At 35.9% G+C, this 21,343-nt stretch overlaps 1 protein-coding gene across 4 annotated transcripts in view; it reads right to left on the bottom strand.

Moving 5' to 3' along the window:
- LOC101895603 (tyrosine-protein phosphatase non-receptor type 9) overlaps window positions 1–21,343 on the bottom strand; it is a 211,309-nt gene that overhangs the window by 126,604 nt on the left and 63,362 nt on the right. The window contains exon 1 of one of the 4 annotated variants that reach the window (XM_059127361.1): window positions 16,378–16,668. The exons of 2 other annotated variants lie outside the window; for them this stretch is intronic. In XM_059127361.1, coding sequence (XP_058983344.1) covers window positions 16,378–16,434 — 57 coding nt within the window. In that variant the 5' untranslated portion in view covers window positions 16,435–16,668. Of the gene's footprint in view, window positions 1–16,377; window positions 16,669–21,343 lie in introns of those variants that run through there. One more of the 4 variants, XM_059127364.1, reaches the window with a different exon arrangement.

Here is a 21,343-nt window from a genome sequence, read left to right as displayed (position 1 = left end):
AAAATCGGATTATTCTTTTAAATTTTCGACCTTTTGTGGGGGAGGTACCAGAAGGAGTGGACCGATATTACCCATCTCCGAACTCGATCTAAGTTTGACAAAAATATTACGATGGACCAAATCGGATACTACCTTCTAGAGTTATCGTGCACACCAGCCAGACAGACAGACGGACGAACGCTAAATGGACTTCAAATATTCTAAAACGGATTTGGTCCAAAGAGACCTAGGGTCTAAAACCGTTATTTCGACTAGGCACGTTTTGTCGGTATCAAATGATATATATACCCTCTGTAGCCATATGGTTGAGGGTATAAAACATATTTTGCAGCACAGAAAGAGAAAGCATAATCCAATTTTACTCCAACTTTGCAAATCCTAATATTTGCATCAGCGCTAAGTCAGGTGCGAAAGCCCACTGATACTTTTCAACTGGTTTTAACTACATCTATCTCTTTCCATCCCACTTCGAAAACATGTAGTCCAAATCATTTTCAATACTAGTTACTAATTTTTTTTTTTAATTTAGCCGGAAGACGTTGAGACAAATTACTTGATTTTAAATTTAAAAAAAAATTTGTTAATTCATTCCGCTAGATGAAATCTCAATAAAGCATAGCTGCCAAATGGATATCGAAATGCTGTCTTCCAATTGTAAATATCAATTAAATGTTCATTACTATTATTTTTTTGTTTGCAATTGCCATAAGAAATTCGATTATTTCTTCACCATCTTTCATTCATTATTCCATGAATATTATTTACAATTAACATGAATTATGAAGGTCTGCCCAGGCAAATAGGTTGGTTGGTGAGTACCCACTTCAATTAAAAGTCTTTTGCGTTTACTTTTTCCATTTCCTGAGAATTGATTCGGAGGAGGTTTTTTTCTTCTTCTTGTGTTCAACTTAAAGAACTTTGCGCAAAGGTAGTCGTCGCCAATCAGTCGGTCCGTCACACTGCCTCCTCGTCTGTAAATCACATTTTGTGTTTATTCTCGTTTTTACTGCGAATTGCAATAAAACTTAAGAACATTTGTAAAATATACTTACATACATAGTCACCTATGTGGGTATGTATGTAAACTGCCAGCTTGATTGGTTTACTCCTGGTTCTTCTTTACGTTTTTTTTTCTTCTTCTATTTTTTTTTTTTTTTTACTTGAACACAGATTGATTTCAAGAGAAAAAAACTCAAACAAAAGATGCCATTTCTGGCATCAGAAGTTTCGTTTCTTTTTTTTTCAGAGAAGAAACAACTTTTTTTTTTTGGTTTCAAAGAAACTAAGAGGGAATAAGATGAAAATAAAAGCGATAACAAAAAACCCGAATGAAATCGATACATTTTTCTGGGAATCTTCAGAGTATTGCAGTTGAACTTATCGCAGGGCAAAATGTCATTGAAACTGGTTTCTAGGTTATGTTTAATGTTATTTAGAAAGAGAAAGATAGAGAAAAGGCGTAGGTTTTTCTTTTAGATGGTTCCATGTTGACAGACGATATTCAGATCTTCGGGTTATAGCCCGGAAAAGGTTTGGAAGGCATATTTGCCAGCATTATTAGTAGTTGTAACCACATAACATCTGCATTAGTAAGTAAGCTAAAAATAATGAGTGATTAATAAAAACAAGTAAAAAAGCAATAAGTTCGGCCGGGCCGAACTTTAAATACCCTACACCATTTGGTATTAAATAGGAAATTTTCAAAAAAATAAAATCCATTAAAAATTTTGTTAAAATCTTAAAAATATCGAATATCGGAAGGTGCCGATTTATGCCTATATATACAAAAATTCTCTGCCAGGGAGTAAAGTGCTCACAAAGAACTCCTTGTGTATAATTTCAGACAATTCCATTGAAAAATGTGGGTAAAATCATAAAATTACCGAATATCAGAGAATAACGTTGTATGGGGGCTATACGATACGATACGATATCGTGGACCTATATAAATAATTCTCTGACAGGGAATAAGGTGCTCACGAGGTGTGAATTTTCAAACAATTCCGATGAAAAATGTGGCTACAATCATCAAAATACCGAATACCGGGAGGTATCGTTATATATATATATATATATATATATATATATATATATATATATATATATATATCGACGAGGCTTGTCCGCAGGCAACATTCTTTGCGTCAATTGAATTTTGTACGGGAACAAATGCTAATCAATGCGAATCATCCGTTGTAAAGTGAACCGAGCCATGCACAACTGCTAAGAACGGCGTTTTTGGGATGTTCTTGGGGACCTCTCAACACTGGCTCGTACGGCAGCGATATTCTCGGCCGATCGCCTTGGTCGACTTTTATATGGCCTCTTCGAATTAGAAAGAGCCTTACCAGTCGAAAATTGTTCGTATAAACGCTAAAGGGTTAGGATGCTAATATGTAAGAAGTTACTGGTGTCAACTTTTTTTTTTGGTAATCCTATTTCTTTTGCTGGGAGAAGACCATCATAAGCTATTCTGACTAAAGACCCCTTAAAAATAAATCTGGATATAAAATAGCTTAACAAGGGCCAGATTATTAGTATTCATCAAAAGGCCAAACATTCCCTTTTTATAGAATAAATTTAGAACTCTCTAAATCTTTCTTCTGACTATAGAATACATTGAGAAAGCTTTCAGAATATGGAAGAATTTTATTAAAAGCTTTTGGCTGTAAAATATCGTTATAAGGGTTTCTAGTTATATAGAAGAGCTTTATGAGGTCTTCTGCCTAGTAATAAAATAATTTTGCAAACTTTTCTGGCTATATAAGAACTTTCAAAGTTCTTATACCCACAAAAGATACTTAAAAGGTCTTCTTGCCATTAAAGGCTTTTATAAGATATTCTGGCTATAGAAAAGCTTTACAAAGGTTTTATGCTATAGAAGAACTTTAAAAAGTAGCATGGCTATATAAAAGCTTTACAAGGTCTATTGGGTATAAAATTACTTTACAAGTCCTTCTGACTATAGAAGAGCCTTACTCTTTTGGATGAGCTTTTGGCTACAGAAGAGCTTTGCGTGGTATTGTGGCTAGAGATAATTGGAAGGTCTTCTGCCTTAAAAACCCTTTACCAACAAGATCTTCTGGCTATAGAGTAGCTATACAAGGTCTATTGGCTATAGAAAAACTTTACAAGGTCTATTGGCTATAAAAGAGCTTTGTAAGGTATATTGGCTACCATTATCACTATAAAGGCATCTGGCTTTCGAAGAACCTTACAAAAGCTTCTAGCCTAACAAAATCAATAGAAACGCCTTAGATTGTAGGTATAAAGGTCATCGGACGTTTGAAAGACCTTCTGACTATAGAAGAACTTTACAAGGTTTTCTATTGGCCATAGAAGAGCTTAACAAGGTCCTTTCTGACTATCAAAGAGGCTAACAAAGACTTCTGGTTTCACAATGGTTTTAGATCATTGGAAGGCTATAGAAAGGCCTTCTAGCTTACAACCCCTTAAAAACGTCTTCAGCCTATAAAAGAGCTGTACAAGCTCTATTTGCTGATAAAGAAGTTTACAAGTTCTTCTGGGAATAAACGAGATTTAGTGTGCCTTTAGGAACTTTTGGAAGGCCTTTTGGGTATAGAGAGATTCACAAGTTCTTCTGCCTATCGAAGATCTTTGCAAAGGTCTATTGGCTATAGAAGAGGTTTACAAGGTCTTCTGAAGCTTTGGAAGGCTTTTTGGGTATAGAGAGCTTGTAAAGCTTCTTTCCATCGAATAGTTTTACAAAGGTCTATTTGCCACAGGAGAGCTTTACAAATTCTTTTGGGTATAAAAGAGCCTTACAAGTTCTTCTAAAACCATTGGAAGGACTTTTGGATGTAGAGAGTTTTAAAGTTTTTCCGTACAACGAAGAGCTTTACAAATATTTATTGGATATATAAGAGCTTTATAAAGGCTTCTGATCGTAGCAGGTCTATACGATATTTTCTGGGTCTAGACGATGTTCATAAGACTTTACGGCTATCGTGGATTTTCCCAGAATTTCTCCTGGCTATAGAGACCTCTTGAATGTACTTTGGCTTTAGAAGGTCTATAGGATCTATACAGGCCATAGAAAACGTCTTGTGGCAAGAAGACCCTGTGACTGTAAAAGGCCTCTAGAAGATATTCAGGTTCTAGAGGACTCTTCTAATTTATTTCGGCTATAGCAGCTCTTTAGAAGATCGCCAAAAGACCTTTATTTTTTTATTTTTATTTTTTTGTTGGCTTAGAAGATTTCTTTGTCACAGAAGACCTTTAAAAGGCCTCCCGGTTACTAAAGAATTCTGGGAAGCTTTCCTGTTATAGAAGACCTTCTATCTAGAGAAGATCTTTTTAAAGGCTTCTTCTCTAGAAGACCTTCTATCTATAGAAGACCTTCAAAAGGCATCCAAGCAATGTTATGAAATAATCTGTTTTCTTTTAATTACCCACATTTTTGTTTGTCACATAAACTCACAATGACGTCATCCTGTAGGCCAAACAGCTACAACGTCATTGTTGACATTTTTTGTCAGAATTGTTACTGGACACCTGGGTGGTATTTATATCAGATCCTTCTCATCTCCAACCCCAGGAATTTTTTATTCACCTTTACAATGCTTAGCCATTCATGAAAACTTCCCACACACTCGCTGACGCTCACATGTCCATGTCAATATCTTTCTCCAAACTTGTAAAGTTCGTATCGTCTTCTTGACCATGAAACCAATTATGAATGCGTCACCGTTGCGAACATTACCATTTGTCATAGCCAAGCCAATGGCGGTGTTTGGCGATGTCGGCAAGAATTTCTCGAAGATTAAAATCAGTGCGCGAATGACAGAACAAAACGGCCGGCGTTTGGGCATTCCACTGACCGTCCGACCGACCACACATCTCACATTCTTCTCAGAATATTTACTTGGAAACCAGTTGCTGCTGTCGTTGTTGTTGTTTTTTCGCTTTTCTGGTGGAATACCTTGGTGCACCCACCCGCATTCGCAGAAATACATCATATCTGGCGATAGAGCAGCAGCGTTAAAGGTAAACAAACGTGCACACGCCGTCGCCGTCGCCGGCATCGTTTCGCATTTGTTTTAAAGGGAAATTTTCAAATATTTTTTGTTTTGTCGGTTCTGAAAAATATGAACGATGATGAATGATAAAATTCCACGATAAATTTGTGCTTTCATATTCATTGGAATCGCTGATGAAATTCTCTTTTTTCGGGAGACAATCGGAAACGGACGACGACAATATTGGTTACCTTGAAATTCAAATCAAATATAAACAAAAAAAAATAAAAAAAAGATTTTGGGTGAGAATTGCTTTGACAAATTTGTGCATTGAAGGTTGGGAACTGGGTAGAATCAGAAAGGCAATAAACATTATACATTTTATTTGTTCAGAGACTCATAATGAAATTAGATGTATAATTTTTCTTTTGTTGATTTATTCCCCAAAAATTAAGTATTAAAGTTCGACCCGGACTAGGAACCTTTGAAACTAGTAGAAACAAGTTAAAAAGTATTAGTCGGTTTTGCCGACAGATCTATATCATCAGCCAATGTTCGATTATTTAAATGAAAATTGACTTCTGTTATAGAGTAACTTCCGAAGGAATGTGAATATTTTTAGAATATAATTCGACTGAAGTTGGATGTTTATTTTCCTTTCTTTGATCGTTTTGTTTTTCAAAATCTTCAACCCTATGTGGAGTATGTACCAGAGAAAGTTGAAAATTTTTGACCTTTTGTAGGGAGGTACCAGAAGGAGTGATCCGATATTGGCCATCTCCGAACTCGATCTAACTTTGATAATAATATTCCGATGTATTAAATTTGGAGCAAATCGAATACTCCCTTCGAGAGTTATCGTGCGCACCAGCCAGGCAGACAGACGGACTGTTACTTTCAGGCGTCAACTAGAAAAAAGGCCAAAAATTTATCATTAAAATTAGGACATACAGGGTGAGATGAAAAAATTGCAACCAAATTCAGACTGCTGCCATTTCTAAGCCACTCGTCCGACAGCTGTTAAAATTATTCCAGTGACAGCTCTATAGATTGTTTACAAGCATCTCGGTGAGAATTTTCCAGAAAAAAGTTATTCGTGATGGAATTCAAGTGTGATAGTGTGATTTCTTCACATTTGGCAGGAAAACCGCAAGTGGCTATAGTTAGAGCACTCCAGCATTTAAATGTGAATAAATCTTTTGTGTCTCGTACCATCGCTCGTTACCGTGATACTGGTAGCGTAGCCCGACGTCAAGGAAGTGGACGAAAGAAAACAGCAACATCAGCAGAAATGGTTGTAAAAGTAAAGAAGCGACTTGATCGAAAACCGCGTCGCAAATGGCTCGTGATCTGAACATATCGCAATATTCCATTCGGCAAATATTGAAAAATGAGCTCGGGGTAAAGCCATTGAAATTCCAAAAAGTGCAAGAACATACACCGCAACGGAAAGAAAATAGACTCAAAAGAGCTAAAGAGTTGCTTCAATTCACCTAAAGTGATGAACTGCCGAATTTGGTTTTGTCCGATGAGAAAATATTCGTTGTCCAGCAGTTTGTAAACAAACAAAATGATCGTGCTTACTTGCCAAAAGGGTCAGCTGAAAATGTGCACCTTCGGTTGGCCGCCATAATATCCGATGATCGCTCTCCGCTCGTATTAATCGACAGTGGCATCAGAATAAATGCCGAATATTATCGCGAAAATATTCTGGAGGGTGTATTAAAGCCTTGGGCACGCAAACATTTTGGCCGCAGACCTTGGACATTCCAACAGGACTCAGCACCATCGTACTCAGCACGCGCCACCCGAGAATGGTTATAAAATGAGGTTCCTGGCTTCATATCCAGCGCACAATGGCCACAAAAATCTCTCCAATCCGTTGGACTATTGTGTCTGGAGTATTTTGGAAAGCAAGGTTGGCACTAAAAAAAATACCAAAGTGTCGTTCACCTCAAGCAAGCGTTTCGCCGGGAATGGGCCAAAATACCGCAGAGCAACATTCGGTCAGCGTGTGACGGTTTCATTGGCTGTTTGCAGGCCATAATTCGTGCTAAATCTAAACTAATTCTAAAATTTGATGCTATTTTCGACATTTGTTTGCCTTCATTCAATAAAATTAAAAACAAGTAAAAAAGCTGTAAGTTCGGCCGGGCCGAACTTTTAATACCCTCCACCATTTGGTACAAATTTGGCAATTTCCAAAAAAATAAAATAAAATCCGTTAAAAATTCTGTTAAAATCTTAAAAATACCGAATGCTTATACGACGACGTGGACCTGCAGAGGCAACTTTTGTCATAAGTTATTACAATATTTAAATGCGAAACATGAAGAAAAATATGGGGGCTATATGAATACGTGGACCTACATGACCCATTTTCTGTTTTATGCTGCAGTATCTATTACGAACTTCAAATACCAAATTTGGAACAATTCCGCTAAATAATGTCGCTAAAATCATCAAAATACCGAATATCAGGGGGGTACCGTTATATGGGGGCTACACAAAGACGTGGATCTGCACAGATAATTTTCTGTCTTACGCTGTAGTATCCATTACGAACTTCAAATGCCAAATTTGAAACAATTCCGTTGAATAATGTCGCTAAATTCATCAAAATACCGAATATCGGGAGGTACCGAATATGGGGGCTATATGATAACTTGGACCTACATGGCCCATTTACGAACTTAACCTGCCTACTGGCAAAATATACATGTGTGCAAAATTTTAGCCTTCTATCTCAATTTGTTCGAAAGATAGCGTGATTACAACAGAGAGACAGACAGACACACAGACAGACGGACATGGTTAAATCGTCTTAGAATTTTACGCTGATCAAGAATATATATACTTTGTTGGGTCTGACATGAGTATTTCGAGGAGTTACAAACGGAAAGACAAAATTAATATACCCTATGGTGGAGGGTATAAAAATGTAAAGTTATGGCGTTTGACTTTGTTGTAGTTTTTTTTTATCCCACCCTGTATATTGGCGACTGCTATTCAGACCTGACTGTTAGGCTTTACGATCTAAAGGTTGTCCCGAATAGCGTTGAACCTGTCTCTCCAGATAATGCAGGTCCTTCCTGACACACCTGGTTGGGGAAATTCTATTCTATAGTGGTTTGTTTTTGCGTTGCACTGTATTCTCAGACCTGGTACTGGCGACGAATAGCTAACCACAGATCGAGCTAGGGCTTTATAGAAGGTCAACAAGGTCTTTTTACCTGACCCCTTGTTCCTACTTTTCAATTTATAGCAGATAGATGTGCTTTGCGCGGACGATTTGAACATGCTGCTGTGAAGTGACGCTAAGGATTTTTGGATTGGTGTGGCACAGGGTCTTTTATATTATATAAAACATTATTTCTTCTTAGAATCGTTACAATATTGCAGACTCTTAATAAAAATCTGATTAAACCATTTGTTAGGGCTACTATGGGTATAAGACCTTCATCTTAACCTTCTTATGATAGAATACCTTCTAAGGTTCATAAATACTGCTCAGCTTCCGGAGCAATCGACATTAACAAGTTTTATCATATTTTAAGTAAAAATCTCATTTATTGAACTTTACGACCCACCCTAACACACACCTAACGTTTGAAAAGATAAATTTATGTTTGCATTAAACAGAAATACCTTCCAACCACACACAACTTTGTTTTATTCACTTCCGGATAAAACTGCAATCAAATGGCAGGGCGATAGAACGAACAAGTGCCACAAACAACAACAAGGAGAAGAAGAAGAAGAACAGTAACAGCAACAACAACAAAAATATTTATGGGACAAATTATTAACTACCGGGCATAGATATTCATAAATCGGTCGATGACCAAGCAAAGAAAACTCTTCCCCTTTCACACAACAGAAGCGACAACTGTCGTTGCTGATAACTTCATTGAAAACTGAATTGAATGTGTTTTTTTGTACAACAACAACCGTTGTTGTTGTTGTTGTTATTTAATTATGAACCCGCACCCCATAAAATAAACATCGCATGGATGGATGGATTGCTTTTAAAGTTAATAAACAAAAAATATCAGAAGTTAAATCACGTCGTAACCGATGTCGGATGCTTAGAATCTGTCGAAGTTGGAATTTCTAGGTGTGCAGAAAAAGTTTCGCTGTGATGGATTCTCAACTTATATTTAGGCAGTGTAAGGTTACTGAAACTCATTATGGGATCATCAAAAAACATGTGGCAAGATATGCTGCCGTTGACCCGTGAAGGTCTTTGGGGGGAGAAGTAAAATTGGTTTTGGAGTTGGGTCTATCCGATCTTATTTGCAATAACTTGACTATGCATATTTCAAATTAAATTTCTAAGCTTAAGTTTCCAATCCCATAATGAATTGATGGATAACAATTTTGTCACCTTACCGATACGTGGTCATTTTCATATGCGCAATTAATAACACTTACCTGAAAAGAGAAAAGAAAACGTTATATATTAGATTACATGCAGGAACATTTAAAGGGCGAATTTCAAGAGCAATATGAACAAGTAAAAAACATTAAGTTCGGCCGGGCCAAACTTTTAATACCCTCCACCTTAGGGTAAAAGAAACATTAGAAGAAATGTGGCAAAAACCATTAAAATGCCGAATATCGGGAGGCACCGTTGGACCAATAATTACAATGTTTCACCACACGAACTAGGACCCATTATGACCCACAAATACCAATTTTTTGACAAATCAATGAAAAAATGTGGCAAAAACCATCAAAAAACCGAATATCGGTAGGTACCGTTTAATGGGGGCTATATCAAATCATGGACCCATACATGCAATGTTTCGCCACCGAAGCTGGAACCCATTATGACCAACAAATTCCAATTTTCAGACAAATCCGTGAAAAAATGTTGCAAAAATCATCAAATTAGCGAATATTGGGAGGTACCGTTATAAGGGGGCTATACCAAAACGTGGACCTATAATTCAATGTTTTGTCACACGCTCAGGGACCCATTATGACCCACAAATACCAATTTTTAGACAAATCCGTGAAAAAATGTGGAAAAAAAATTAAAATACCGAATATCGGGAGGTACCTTTATATGGGGGCTATACCACAACGTGGACCTATACATTCAATGTTTTGCCACACGCTCAGGGACCCGTTATGACCTACAAATACCAATTTTCAGAAAAATCCGTGAAAAAATGTGGCATAAATCATCAAAATACCGAATATCGGGAGGTACCGTTATATGGGGACTATACCAGAACGTTAAATCGACTTCGAATTTTATGCTGATTATGAATATATATACTTTATGGGGTCTAAGACGAATATTTAAGGATGTTACAAACGGAATGACAAAGTTAATATACCCTCCTTTCCAAGGTGGAGGGTATAAAGATATAGAAAGTGAAGTTCAGAAAAGTGCATAATATATTTATTCCATTCTATAGTAGGGTCCATATAATCTAATGTTTGAAGTTTATTTCAAAAATGGTCCATCCGCTTAGTGCAATTTCGACACACTCTTTCCAACTTTTCGTCCGGTATCTCACGAATAAATGATTCAATATTGTCTTCCAATGCGTGAATTGAGACATGAGCTCCGCAAAAAATAGTCTAAAGGCGTTGAATCGGACGATCTAGGCGGACAATTGACCGGTCCCACATGCCATGCCGGTAAAGCCCTTGCATTTTGGGCAAAAAAAAGTTAGATATTATCTCATGGTAGCGCTCACCCTTCATAGTGACGTTATCCTTGAGTCCAATGATATATTCTGAGACCCATAGTACACAAGCGAGAAGTTTTTTTTTTTTTAGATTTGTTGCAACAGTTTGTTCTTTCTTAATCAAAAACTTATACTAGTATGGTGTATAAGTTTTTGATTAAGAAAGAACATTGTCAGACTTTCAAGGTTTTATATATTTATCAAGCTTTTTCGTTTTCGAAATGAATAATAGAACAAGTAAGCAAAGGCTACAGTCGAGCGGGGCCGACCGTTGAATACCCTACAACACTATAATAAACCATACAGTTTATATAGGCGAGATACTCGAAAGAACTCCACAATATATTGTGACAAATAATAAAAGAAAACCATCATGTTTCATTCTCTAATTTTCGGATAATAGCAACTTAAACTAATTTGCTCATTTCCAATTTATTGGTAGATGTCGCTGGAATGGACATTTTCGTATTTAGTCTACAAAAGTTGGTAAACTATTTCACACATTGAATATTTTTGGATGGCCATCCGAAACTGCTTGGCTTTTGCAATGTGCGGTAATCCCCATTCAAATGTGCGTGAGGATCGGGCGATAATTACGACCTGCTGACAATTTGGCAGTTTTTTGGTTCATTTCAACCCCTAAATATATGGCGATCATCTCCAAAAAGAGTAGGCATCTATTCTGACCCTCATCTTATCCCCATGCAAAATTTCGTAAGGATCGGGCCATAAATGCGATATGTATATGATATCCTGATATCCTAACTACTTAGTTTTGTTAGCTGTAGAAATATTACCAAATGTTTAATTCAAAATGAAAATATGCCAAAAATATGACAAAATTGAAAAAATATGAGAAAATGTTACAAAACCAATATTTTCATCTTTAGAGAGATATTTTTATGCGATTTTTAGACGTTTTTTCTTTCCTGTCAAGAGGTCATTCTGAATTAATGAGAACTGTCGAAATCAATTCAATCGTTCTCGACATATAAGAGATCTTTCAAGCATATCTTCTTTGATAGACATATATATCGCACATATTTTGCTATATATCCGATTTGTTGGATGTTAACATAAATGTAAAGGTCAGAAGAAACCTTGTCATGGCTTCGTGATTTCGCCGGGATTTAAAAAATTCACGGTTTAATGAAAATTTTTGATTTTTTTCAACACAAAAGACATGGCCTATTTTACCCGCTAATTATCATCCGATGACCACCCAAATTGGTAGACTTCTTCCCCGCCCTAAACTCTAGCTACATGCGAAATTGGTCTATAATTGCGACCTGTATAGCTAGTGCAAAATCCGACATTTTTTCAGTGTTTGGTCCATTTCAACCCCTAAACATTTGGCGATCATCTCTAAAAGAAATAGGGTTCTATTCTGACTTTAACCCCACCTCCATACTAAATTTCGTAAAGATCGGGCCATAATTGCGACCTGTAGAGTGATTACAAATTTACATGGACAGACGGACGGACGGACATACATAGCTAGATCGACTCAGCTCGGCGAGATAGGAAGATCCATATATACTTTCCTATGTGGGAAACCAATATTTCGTGGTGTTACATAATTTTTGGCCCAATCAAACTTATAATACCCCCAACACATAGTGTTGTAGGGTATAAAAATGTCTACCTTTTCCCCAAAAAAAGTCTTCAAATCTTTCATTTTGAATTTTACCGAGGAGGATATTAGAAAAACCAAGGTTAAACCCACATTCAATTTTACTGTCCAAAATGTCCTCAATATCAAATTTCAGAATTTCATCTCTGTAAATTCTCTCATTACCAAATTTAGTAACATTTAGTATCTTTCGTATAATTTTAGTGCTCATCTGTAGAATATCTCAATCCTTGATACCAACAGTTATGCCAACATAAAATTTCACTCTTTCAGCTCTATTCCTTCACCCAACAACCAATTTAGTACCACTTGTTCTTTTCGAATAATTACAGTACATCCCCTCCACATCTTAACTACAGACACTAACAGTGACATCTATACCAAAGTCCATGATTTCCACATATCCATATTTCAATTTCAGATACCAACAGAGATCTTTATATACAATTTCAAGATTCCAGTTCTATCTCTTTACCCAGTACAAATATTTAGTACTTTTAGAGTAACTAGAGTACGCATTTCCAAACCCACCCATTATTTCAGATCTATTCCCTCATACAATAATAAATTTAGTACGGTTTAGTACTTTTTGTACAACTATAGTACACAACTCTATATCTCAATTCCAAATACTCCCAGACGCCTCAATATCAAATTTAAGGATTACAGTCTTATCCCCTCACCCAATACCAAATTACCATTAAGTTCTCTTCGTGCAATTGTAGTACACAATTCAGAAACCACCTCCAAATCTCAACATCAAATACCAACAGTTATTTAAAGACCCAATTACAGAATTTCAGCTCCCTTCACCCAATACCAAATTTAGTATAATTTAGTACTTTTCGTACAATTTTGTTACACATTTCCAGAAATACTTCCATATCTCAATTTCAGATATCAACAGAGATCTCAATATATTAAATTTTAGGATTCCAGTCCTATCCCTTAACCCAATACTAAATTTAGTACCATTTAGTAATTTTCGTACGAATATAAGACGTATTTCTAAACCGGTGCCTAATTTCAAACATAGATACCAACAAATACCTTAATATGAAATCTCAGAATTTTATCTCTATCCTTTCAACCAATTCCTAATTTAGTACTTTTTGTACAATTATATATACATAATTCCAAAACCACCTCCAAGTCTGAATCCCCCACACCAACAGAGACCTCAATATCAAATTTTGGGATTCCAGCTCTTTTCCTTCACCCAATACCCAATTTAGTAATGTTCGAACAATTACAGTAAGCATATCCACAACGACCTCCATAACTAAACAACAGACACCAATAGTGATATCTATATCAAATCTGAAGATTCTAGCTCTATCCCTTTCCAAACCACCACCAAATATCAAACGTAGATAACATCAGTAATCTAAATTTCAATTTTTTTTTCTATCTCTTCACCCAATACCAAATATAGTACCATTAAGTACTATTCGTACAATTGTAGAACACATATCCAAAAACCACTTCCAAATCTTTTCTTCAGATACCAACAGTTATCTAAAGATCAAATTTCAAGATTCCATCCCTATTTCTTGACCCAACACCAAATTTAGTACCATTTAGTACTTTTCATACAAATATACAACGTATTTCCAAGCTGACGCCAAATCTCAAACACATTTACATTTGTAAACTTTTAGTACACATTTCCAAAACCACCTCCATATCTCAACTCCAGATACCAACAGAGACCTAAACATCAAATTTGGGGAACCCATCCCAATGCCAAAGTTAGTACCATTTAGTACTTGTCATACATACATAAATCACGTTTCCAAACTAGCGCCAAATCTTAACCTCAGATACCAACAGTTATCTAAAGATCAAATTTTAGGATTTCAGCTCTACCACTTTACCCAACGCAAAATTTAGTACAATTATGGAACACATTTGCAGAACTACCTCCATATCTCAATTCCAGATACCAACAGAGATCTCAATATAAAATTTAAGGATTGTATAGTACTTTTCGTGTACTTTTGTACACATTCCCAAAACCACCTCTTGGGTTTGTGATAACCCAACCACAAATAGGGACCCGAATACAAACTTTTAAAATTCCAGCTGTATCTGTTCACCCAAAACCAAACTGTATCAAATTTAGTACTACTTAATACAATTCGCACAATTAGTACAGATTTCCAAAACTACATATCAAACTTGCTTTCCAATCTGGATTATTATACCAAATTTCATGTTTTTAGCTCCATCCGTTCACATGGTACCATTTTAGCGCTTTTCGTAACCTTCATTAAAACCAGTAAAGAAAGTCTTAAAGTCGGGCGGGGCCGACTTTATGATACCCTACACCACTTTGCTAATTAAGTAGAGCTCCACATAACAATTAAAAGTTTTTATGGGAGAATTCAATCATTTGGTGCACAATTAATTTGAAATCGGATAAAGATATATATGGGAGCTATATACAAATCTGAACCGATCTCGATAAAATTTGGCAAAGATATTTCTGAGCTGTATTTGATGTATTTCCCTGAATATCGTTGTTACGGAGTGCATATTACAGTTGTGGGTAACAAATATAACAAATCGGATGAATAATATATATGGAAGCTATAGCTATATCTGAACCGATCTTCACCAAATTTGACATACTAGCTTCTAGACTCAATTCGGTCGTAAGTGCCAAATTCCATCCCATTTGGACAAATATTAGACGTTTGGTGCACAATAAAAGGTAAATCGGACGAAGTTATATATGGGAGCTATATCCAAATCTGAACCGATCTCGACAAAATTTGGCAAATGTATTTCTGAGCTGTATTTGATATATTTCCCCAAATATTGTTGTTGTAGAGTGCATATTACGGCGGCGGTGGACAAAAATAACAAATCGGATGAACAATATATATGGGAGCTATAGCTATATCTGAACCGATTTCTATCAAATTTGGCATACATATTTTCAGGCCTAATTTGGGTGTATATGCAAAATTCCATACAATTCGGGCTGATATTACACGTTTGGTGCACAATAAAAGGCAAATCGGACGAAGATACATATGGGAGCTATATCTAAATTTTTACCGATTATCTCCAATTTCAATTGGGTTCGTCCTTGGGCCAAACAAATGATCTGTGCAAAATTTCATCTGGATCGGGCAATAAATGCGACCTGTACTTTGTTTACAAAAATACATGGACAGACGGACGGACGGACATGCATAAATCGACTCAGAATATGATTCTATGCAGATCATCAAAAGGAACTATTGGTCTATCTCGTTTCCTTCTGCCTGTTACAAACAAATGCACATAGACATAATACCCTGACCACCTTGTGGTGTAGGGTATAAAAATCTTCCGGTATAACTATCCTGCACTCCATCAATGATTCTCATTCAAAATTTCAGAATTCTATCCCATTCCATTTTTCCAATACAAAGTATTGAATTTTTTGTACATTGTAGTACGAATTTCCAAAAACCCGGCCTTATCACACGCCTACGCACCAAGACTGACCCCATGCAAAATTTCAGGATTAGCTTCAGCCGTTTCGTCTGGGAGTTCATTCTCAGTTAGTCAATCAAATATTTTACTACTTCTTATATATTTTTAAATTATTTATTTATCTGATATAAAGTGAAAGGATTTCTAGAAATCTTAATCCAAAAATTTACAAAAAAAAATGTGAAGGAGGAGAGAGAGAGAGAGGAGTTAGGTTACATTGTGATGTAAACTTCCAAAACTTCCATATTATATCTACTTCACTGCCAACAAATTATTTGGGTATAAACTTAAACTAATTATGGAAAATATTCAAATACCACGAAGAAACCACAAAAAAAAAACAAAGTGAAAATAGAACTCAACCACAAATGTGGAGAAAAAAATACGAATTTTATAGTAAAAGTCACTACGTGAAAGAGAAAATGCAGCAAAAACTACATCAAGCTGCTCCCCTCCCACTTCTTCCATAACATGAGTTGAGGAAGTAAGATTCTATGATACGGCACGTTTTAGTTCAAGAAGCGAAACAAACAAACGAACAAAAAAACTCGGTTCAATAACTTAAACTAACCTTGATAAGGCAAAGAAATACCTTGCGGTGACAATTATCCTTGGCATCGTCAATCATCTTTCAAGGCGTCGGATGAGCATAGATGGGTTGGGTTGAATGTCAGGAGCAGCAACAGATTGTTGATTGTTGTTGTTTGTATTGTTGATATGATGTTGCTTTTTTGTTTGTTTTGCTTTTATTACTTTTATTTTTTTTTTAACTACAGCGATTATTTTTATTTACATGGTATTTTTATCGATTACATCGATACTGATAATTTTATAAAACACTTTTAACATTTTTGATGTTGTTATAGTTTTAATAAATGTCGGGATAATTTTAATAATTTGTTAAACTTTAATTTAAATTTGTAGAGGATTTTAAAATATTTGTATCTTTAGTTTAAAAACTGGCTGAAAAGTCCTGGTATAGAAACTTCATGTAAAATATGTTTATCTAACCTCTATATATGTAATATTAAGATCTTGAATTGTCATCAATATTTTACAGCAACAATTTGAAAGCACTTTCTGACAACGCATCGTTATAGAACACCAAAAAAAAAACACATGTATTTCGCAATTTTTCTCTATCTCATCAATTTTTCGAAGAAAATCAATCCGCTCCGAGACAAAGTTATACTGGACAAAGGTAAAAAAATTGTGAAAGACAATTTTTAATAAACATTTTTTTTCTGACTCTGGAACATACAGATTGAGATAAAAAACATGCAACAAAGTCAAACGCCATAATTTTTAAATTTTATTGAATGAAAGCAAAAAATGTCGGAAATAGCATCGAATTTTAGAATAAGTTTAGATTTGTTCGAATTGGTCTCCTTTGGCACGAATTATGGTCTTCAAACGGCCAATGAAACCGTCACACGCTGTCCGAATGTTGCTCTGCGTTATTTTGGCCCATTCCCGGCGAAACGCTTGCTTGAGGTGATCGACACTTGGGTATTTTTTAGTGATAACCTTGCTTTCCAAAATACTCCAATGGATTGGTATCCGGAGATTTTGGTGGCCATTGTGCACTGGAAATGAAGCGAGTTACCTCATTTTGTAACCATTCTTGGGTGGCGCGTGCTGAGTGCGATGGTACTGAGTCCTGTTGGAATGTCCCAGGTCTGCGGCCAAAATGTTAGCGTGCCCAAGGCTCTGATATACCCTCCAGAATATTTTCTCGATAATATTCGGCATTTATCCTGATGCCACAGTCGATTAATACGAGCGGAGAGCGACCATCGGCAGTTATGGCGACCCACCTTCTCATGGCCAACCGAAGGTGCACATTTTCAGCTGACCTCTTTGGCAAGTAAACACGATCATTTTGTTCGTTTACAAACTGCTGGACAACGAATGTTTTCTCATCGGAGAAAACCAAATTCGGCAGTTCACCACATTCGGCCAAGCGAAGCAACTCTTTAGCTCTTTTGAGTCTAGTTTCTTTCGGTTGCAGTGTAAGCTCCTGCACTTTTTGGAATTTCAATGGTTTCACCCCGAGCTCATTTTTCAATATTTGCCGAATGGAATATTGCGAGATGTTCAGCTCACGAGCCATTTTTCGGCCACTGCGACGCTGGTTTTGATTATTTCTTTTCGACCCATTTCTGCTGATGTTACTGTTTTCTTTCGTTCACTTATTTGACGTCGGGCTACGCTACCAGTATCCCGGTAACGAGCGATGGTACGAGACACAAAAGATTTATTCACATTTAAATGCTGGAGTGCTCTAACGAAAGCCAGTTGTGGTTTTCCAGTCAAATATAATAAAATCACACTATCACGTTTGAATGCCATCACGAATAACTTTTTTCTGGAAAATTCTCACCAAATGCTTTTGTGATGAGCCCGCTTCAATTGACGCATTGAACGTTTGCAACATTGCAGCATTTATTCGAGACGGACGGAATTTTGGAAAGAATATCCCAAAATTGGTCTAAGCGGATGAAGCGTTTGAGGTGCAATCTTGGTCAGCATTTGCGCGAAATAATTTTCAAACATTAAATTATATGGTCCCTACTATCAAATTCAAACAAAGATTTCAAGAATTTTTATGAATTTTAGGTTTCTGTTTTACAAAATCACCCTTCAGATTCAGTTTATTCCTAGCGCTAAATGGCCATCAGTTGCTCTTTATATTGGGAATTAATTCCACTTGAATATTCTGCCCAGGACATTTCAGCAGTGTTTTCAATATTTAAAAAAAAATTATTATTTTGTTAGAATTAATTATTTAGAATTATTCAGAAATGTATAACCCAAGACTCATAAGACTTCAATTATTTATTTAAATTTTTAAAATTTCCTATTTTGATTTAATTTTTTTTTTGTTTAAATTTTCCTGTTTTTATACCCTACAACACTATGTGTTGGGGGTATTATAAGTTTGATTGGGCCAAAAATTATGTAACACCACGAAATATTGGTTTCCCACATAGGAAAGTATATATGGATCATCCTAGCTCGCCGAGCTGAGTCGATCTAGCTATGTATGTCCGTCCGTCTGTCCGTCTGTCCATGTTAATTTGTAATCACTCTACAGGTCGCAATTATGGCCCGATCTTCACGAAATTTGGAATGGAGGTCGGGGTTGGGCCAGAATAGAACCCTATTTCTTTTTGAGATGATCGCCAAATGTTTAGGGGTTGAAATGGACCGAATACTGAAAAAATGTCGGATTTTGGAGTAGCTATACAGGTCGCAATTATAGACCAATCGACGCGGAATTTCGCATGTAGCTAGAGTTTAGGACTTGGAAGAAGCCTACCAATTTGGGTGGTCATCGGATAATATTTAGCGGGTAAAATAGACCATATATTTTGTGTTGAAAAAATTCAAAATTTTTCATTAAACCGCGAATATTTTAAATCCCGGCGAAATCACAAAGCCATGACAAGGTTACTTCTGACCTTTACATTGATGTTAACATCCAACAAATCGGATATATAGCAAAATATGTGCGATATATATGTCTATCAAAGAAGATATGCTTGAAAGATCTCTTATATGTCGAGAACGGCTGAACTGATTTCAACAGTTCTCATTAATTCAAAATGGCCTCTTGGCAGGAAAGAAAAAACGTCTGAAAAATCGCATAAAAATATCTCTCTAAAGATGAAAATATTGATTTTGTAAAATTTTCTCATATTTTTTCAATTTTGTCATATTTTTGGCATATTTTCATTTTGAATTAAACATTTGGTAATATTTCTACAGCTAACAAAACTAAGTAGTTATGACATCATAATATCATATACAGATCGCATTTATGGCCCGATCCTTACGAAATTTTGCATGGGGATAAGATGAGGGTCAGCCTACTCTTTTTGGAGATGATCGCCATATATTTAGGGGTTGAAATGGACCAAAAAACTGCAAAATTGTAAGCAGGTCGTAATTATCGCCCGATCCTCACGCACATTTGAATGGGGGTTACCGGACATTGCAAAAGCCAAGCAGTTTTGGATGGCCATCCAAAAATATTCAATGTGTGAAATAGTTTGCCAACTTTTGTAGACAAAATACGAAAATGTCCATTCCAGAGACTTCTTCGAGAATTCACAAATACAGGAAAGACGCACTTCTGACTATTTCGTTAACTCTGATTTCGTTGAAGAATATAGTCAAATGTCTGTATCTCATATAGATGCGTTTCAGTCAAAAACCAATAATAAATGTTAATCTTTTGCCACTTCTAAGAAATTATAGGTCTTTGGGAAATATTGGTTCCAGATCTAGGAAGACCATTTAAGTGCAACATCTACCAATAAATTGGAAATGAGCAAATTAGTTTAAGTTGCTATTATTCGAAAATTAGAGAACGAAACCTGATGGTTTTCATTTATTATCTGTCACAATATCTTGTGGAATTCTTTCGAGTATCTCGCCTATATAAACTGTATCGTTTATTATAGTGTTGTAGGGTATTCAACGGTCGGCCCCGCTCGACTGTAGCCTTTGCTAACTTGTTTTAATATATTTTAAGTATATTCATCATAAGTTTTTCCCATTTTTTTCGAATCACATTCATCACATTCATTTTTCATATGTAACTTTTGAGACCTTCAATCATAAATACAACATTTTGCACAAGTATTGTAATTTTTATTCCTATACTTCAAATTCTTTTTGATTTAATCACTTTTTTTTAAATATAATTAATAATTTCAATGCAAATTTATGAATTTTTCACTCTTAACCTGGGTCACACTTTAATAACACTTTTCTTCTTCTTCTTCGGCTTCTTCTTCTTACTGGGCTAAACAAAAAAATGAAAGTTCTTTCGTTTTTTTATTACTTTTCGTTTCAAACCTTTTTTTTTTAAAGGAACGACAATAAAACTTGTGAAAAAATTATTTTGCGATTTCTCCAGTTAAATACACATAACCGAGATTTCTTCAATTTAAATTCGATTTATTTATTTAACACATTTTTTTAAGAAATTATTTTGTGAAAACTTCTGCTTCCGAGTGGCAAAATTGGTGGTTATTTGTTGTAAAGAAAGGCCCACAACCATCAAAAAATAAACAAACAACGAGAAGACGAAGCAAAAACTACACGAAAATAACAATAACGATATGAAGACAACGGCGACGACAGTGACGGTTGGCGATGTGAACGACAGACGTTGGTATAATGAAATGAAGTGAAATGAAATTCAGAAACATCAGCCATCAGAGACAGCAGCAGCAGCAGCACCAGCTTCCGCAACTCTGTAAACGACGTTAATCGCGTCCCGGTGTGAGCGAAAGCAACAACAAATCATGGCTAAATTAAGTACAACAATACATGATCAACGCCAGAAACTACATTTCCCCCCTTTCCCTCTGCTAAGAACTTCAGCCATTGAAAGCAAACTATGGAAAAAATATTCAAAGCATTAGCCAGACATGCAAAGAAAAAGAAGTGTTGTTTCAACAGCAGAAGCAGCAGCAGCAACCAGCAACAATACAAGAACCGTACCATCATCATCAACAAAGCCA

The sequence above is a fragment of the Musca domestica genome, unplaced genomic scaffold (assembly GCF_030504385.1).
Source record: "Musca domestica strain aabys unplaced genomic scaffold, Musca_domestica.polishedcontigs.V.1.1 44, whole genome shotgun sequence".
Taxonomy (NCBI): Eukaryota; Metazoa; Arthropoda; class Insecta; order Diptera; family Muscidae; genus Musca; species Musca domestica.
Note: the sequence above shows the minus strand (reverse complement) of the source record. Positions and strands in the feature narration are given on the sequence as shown.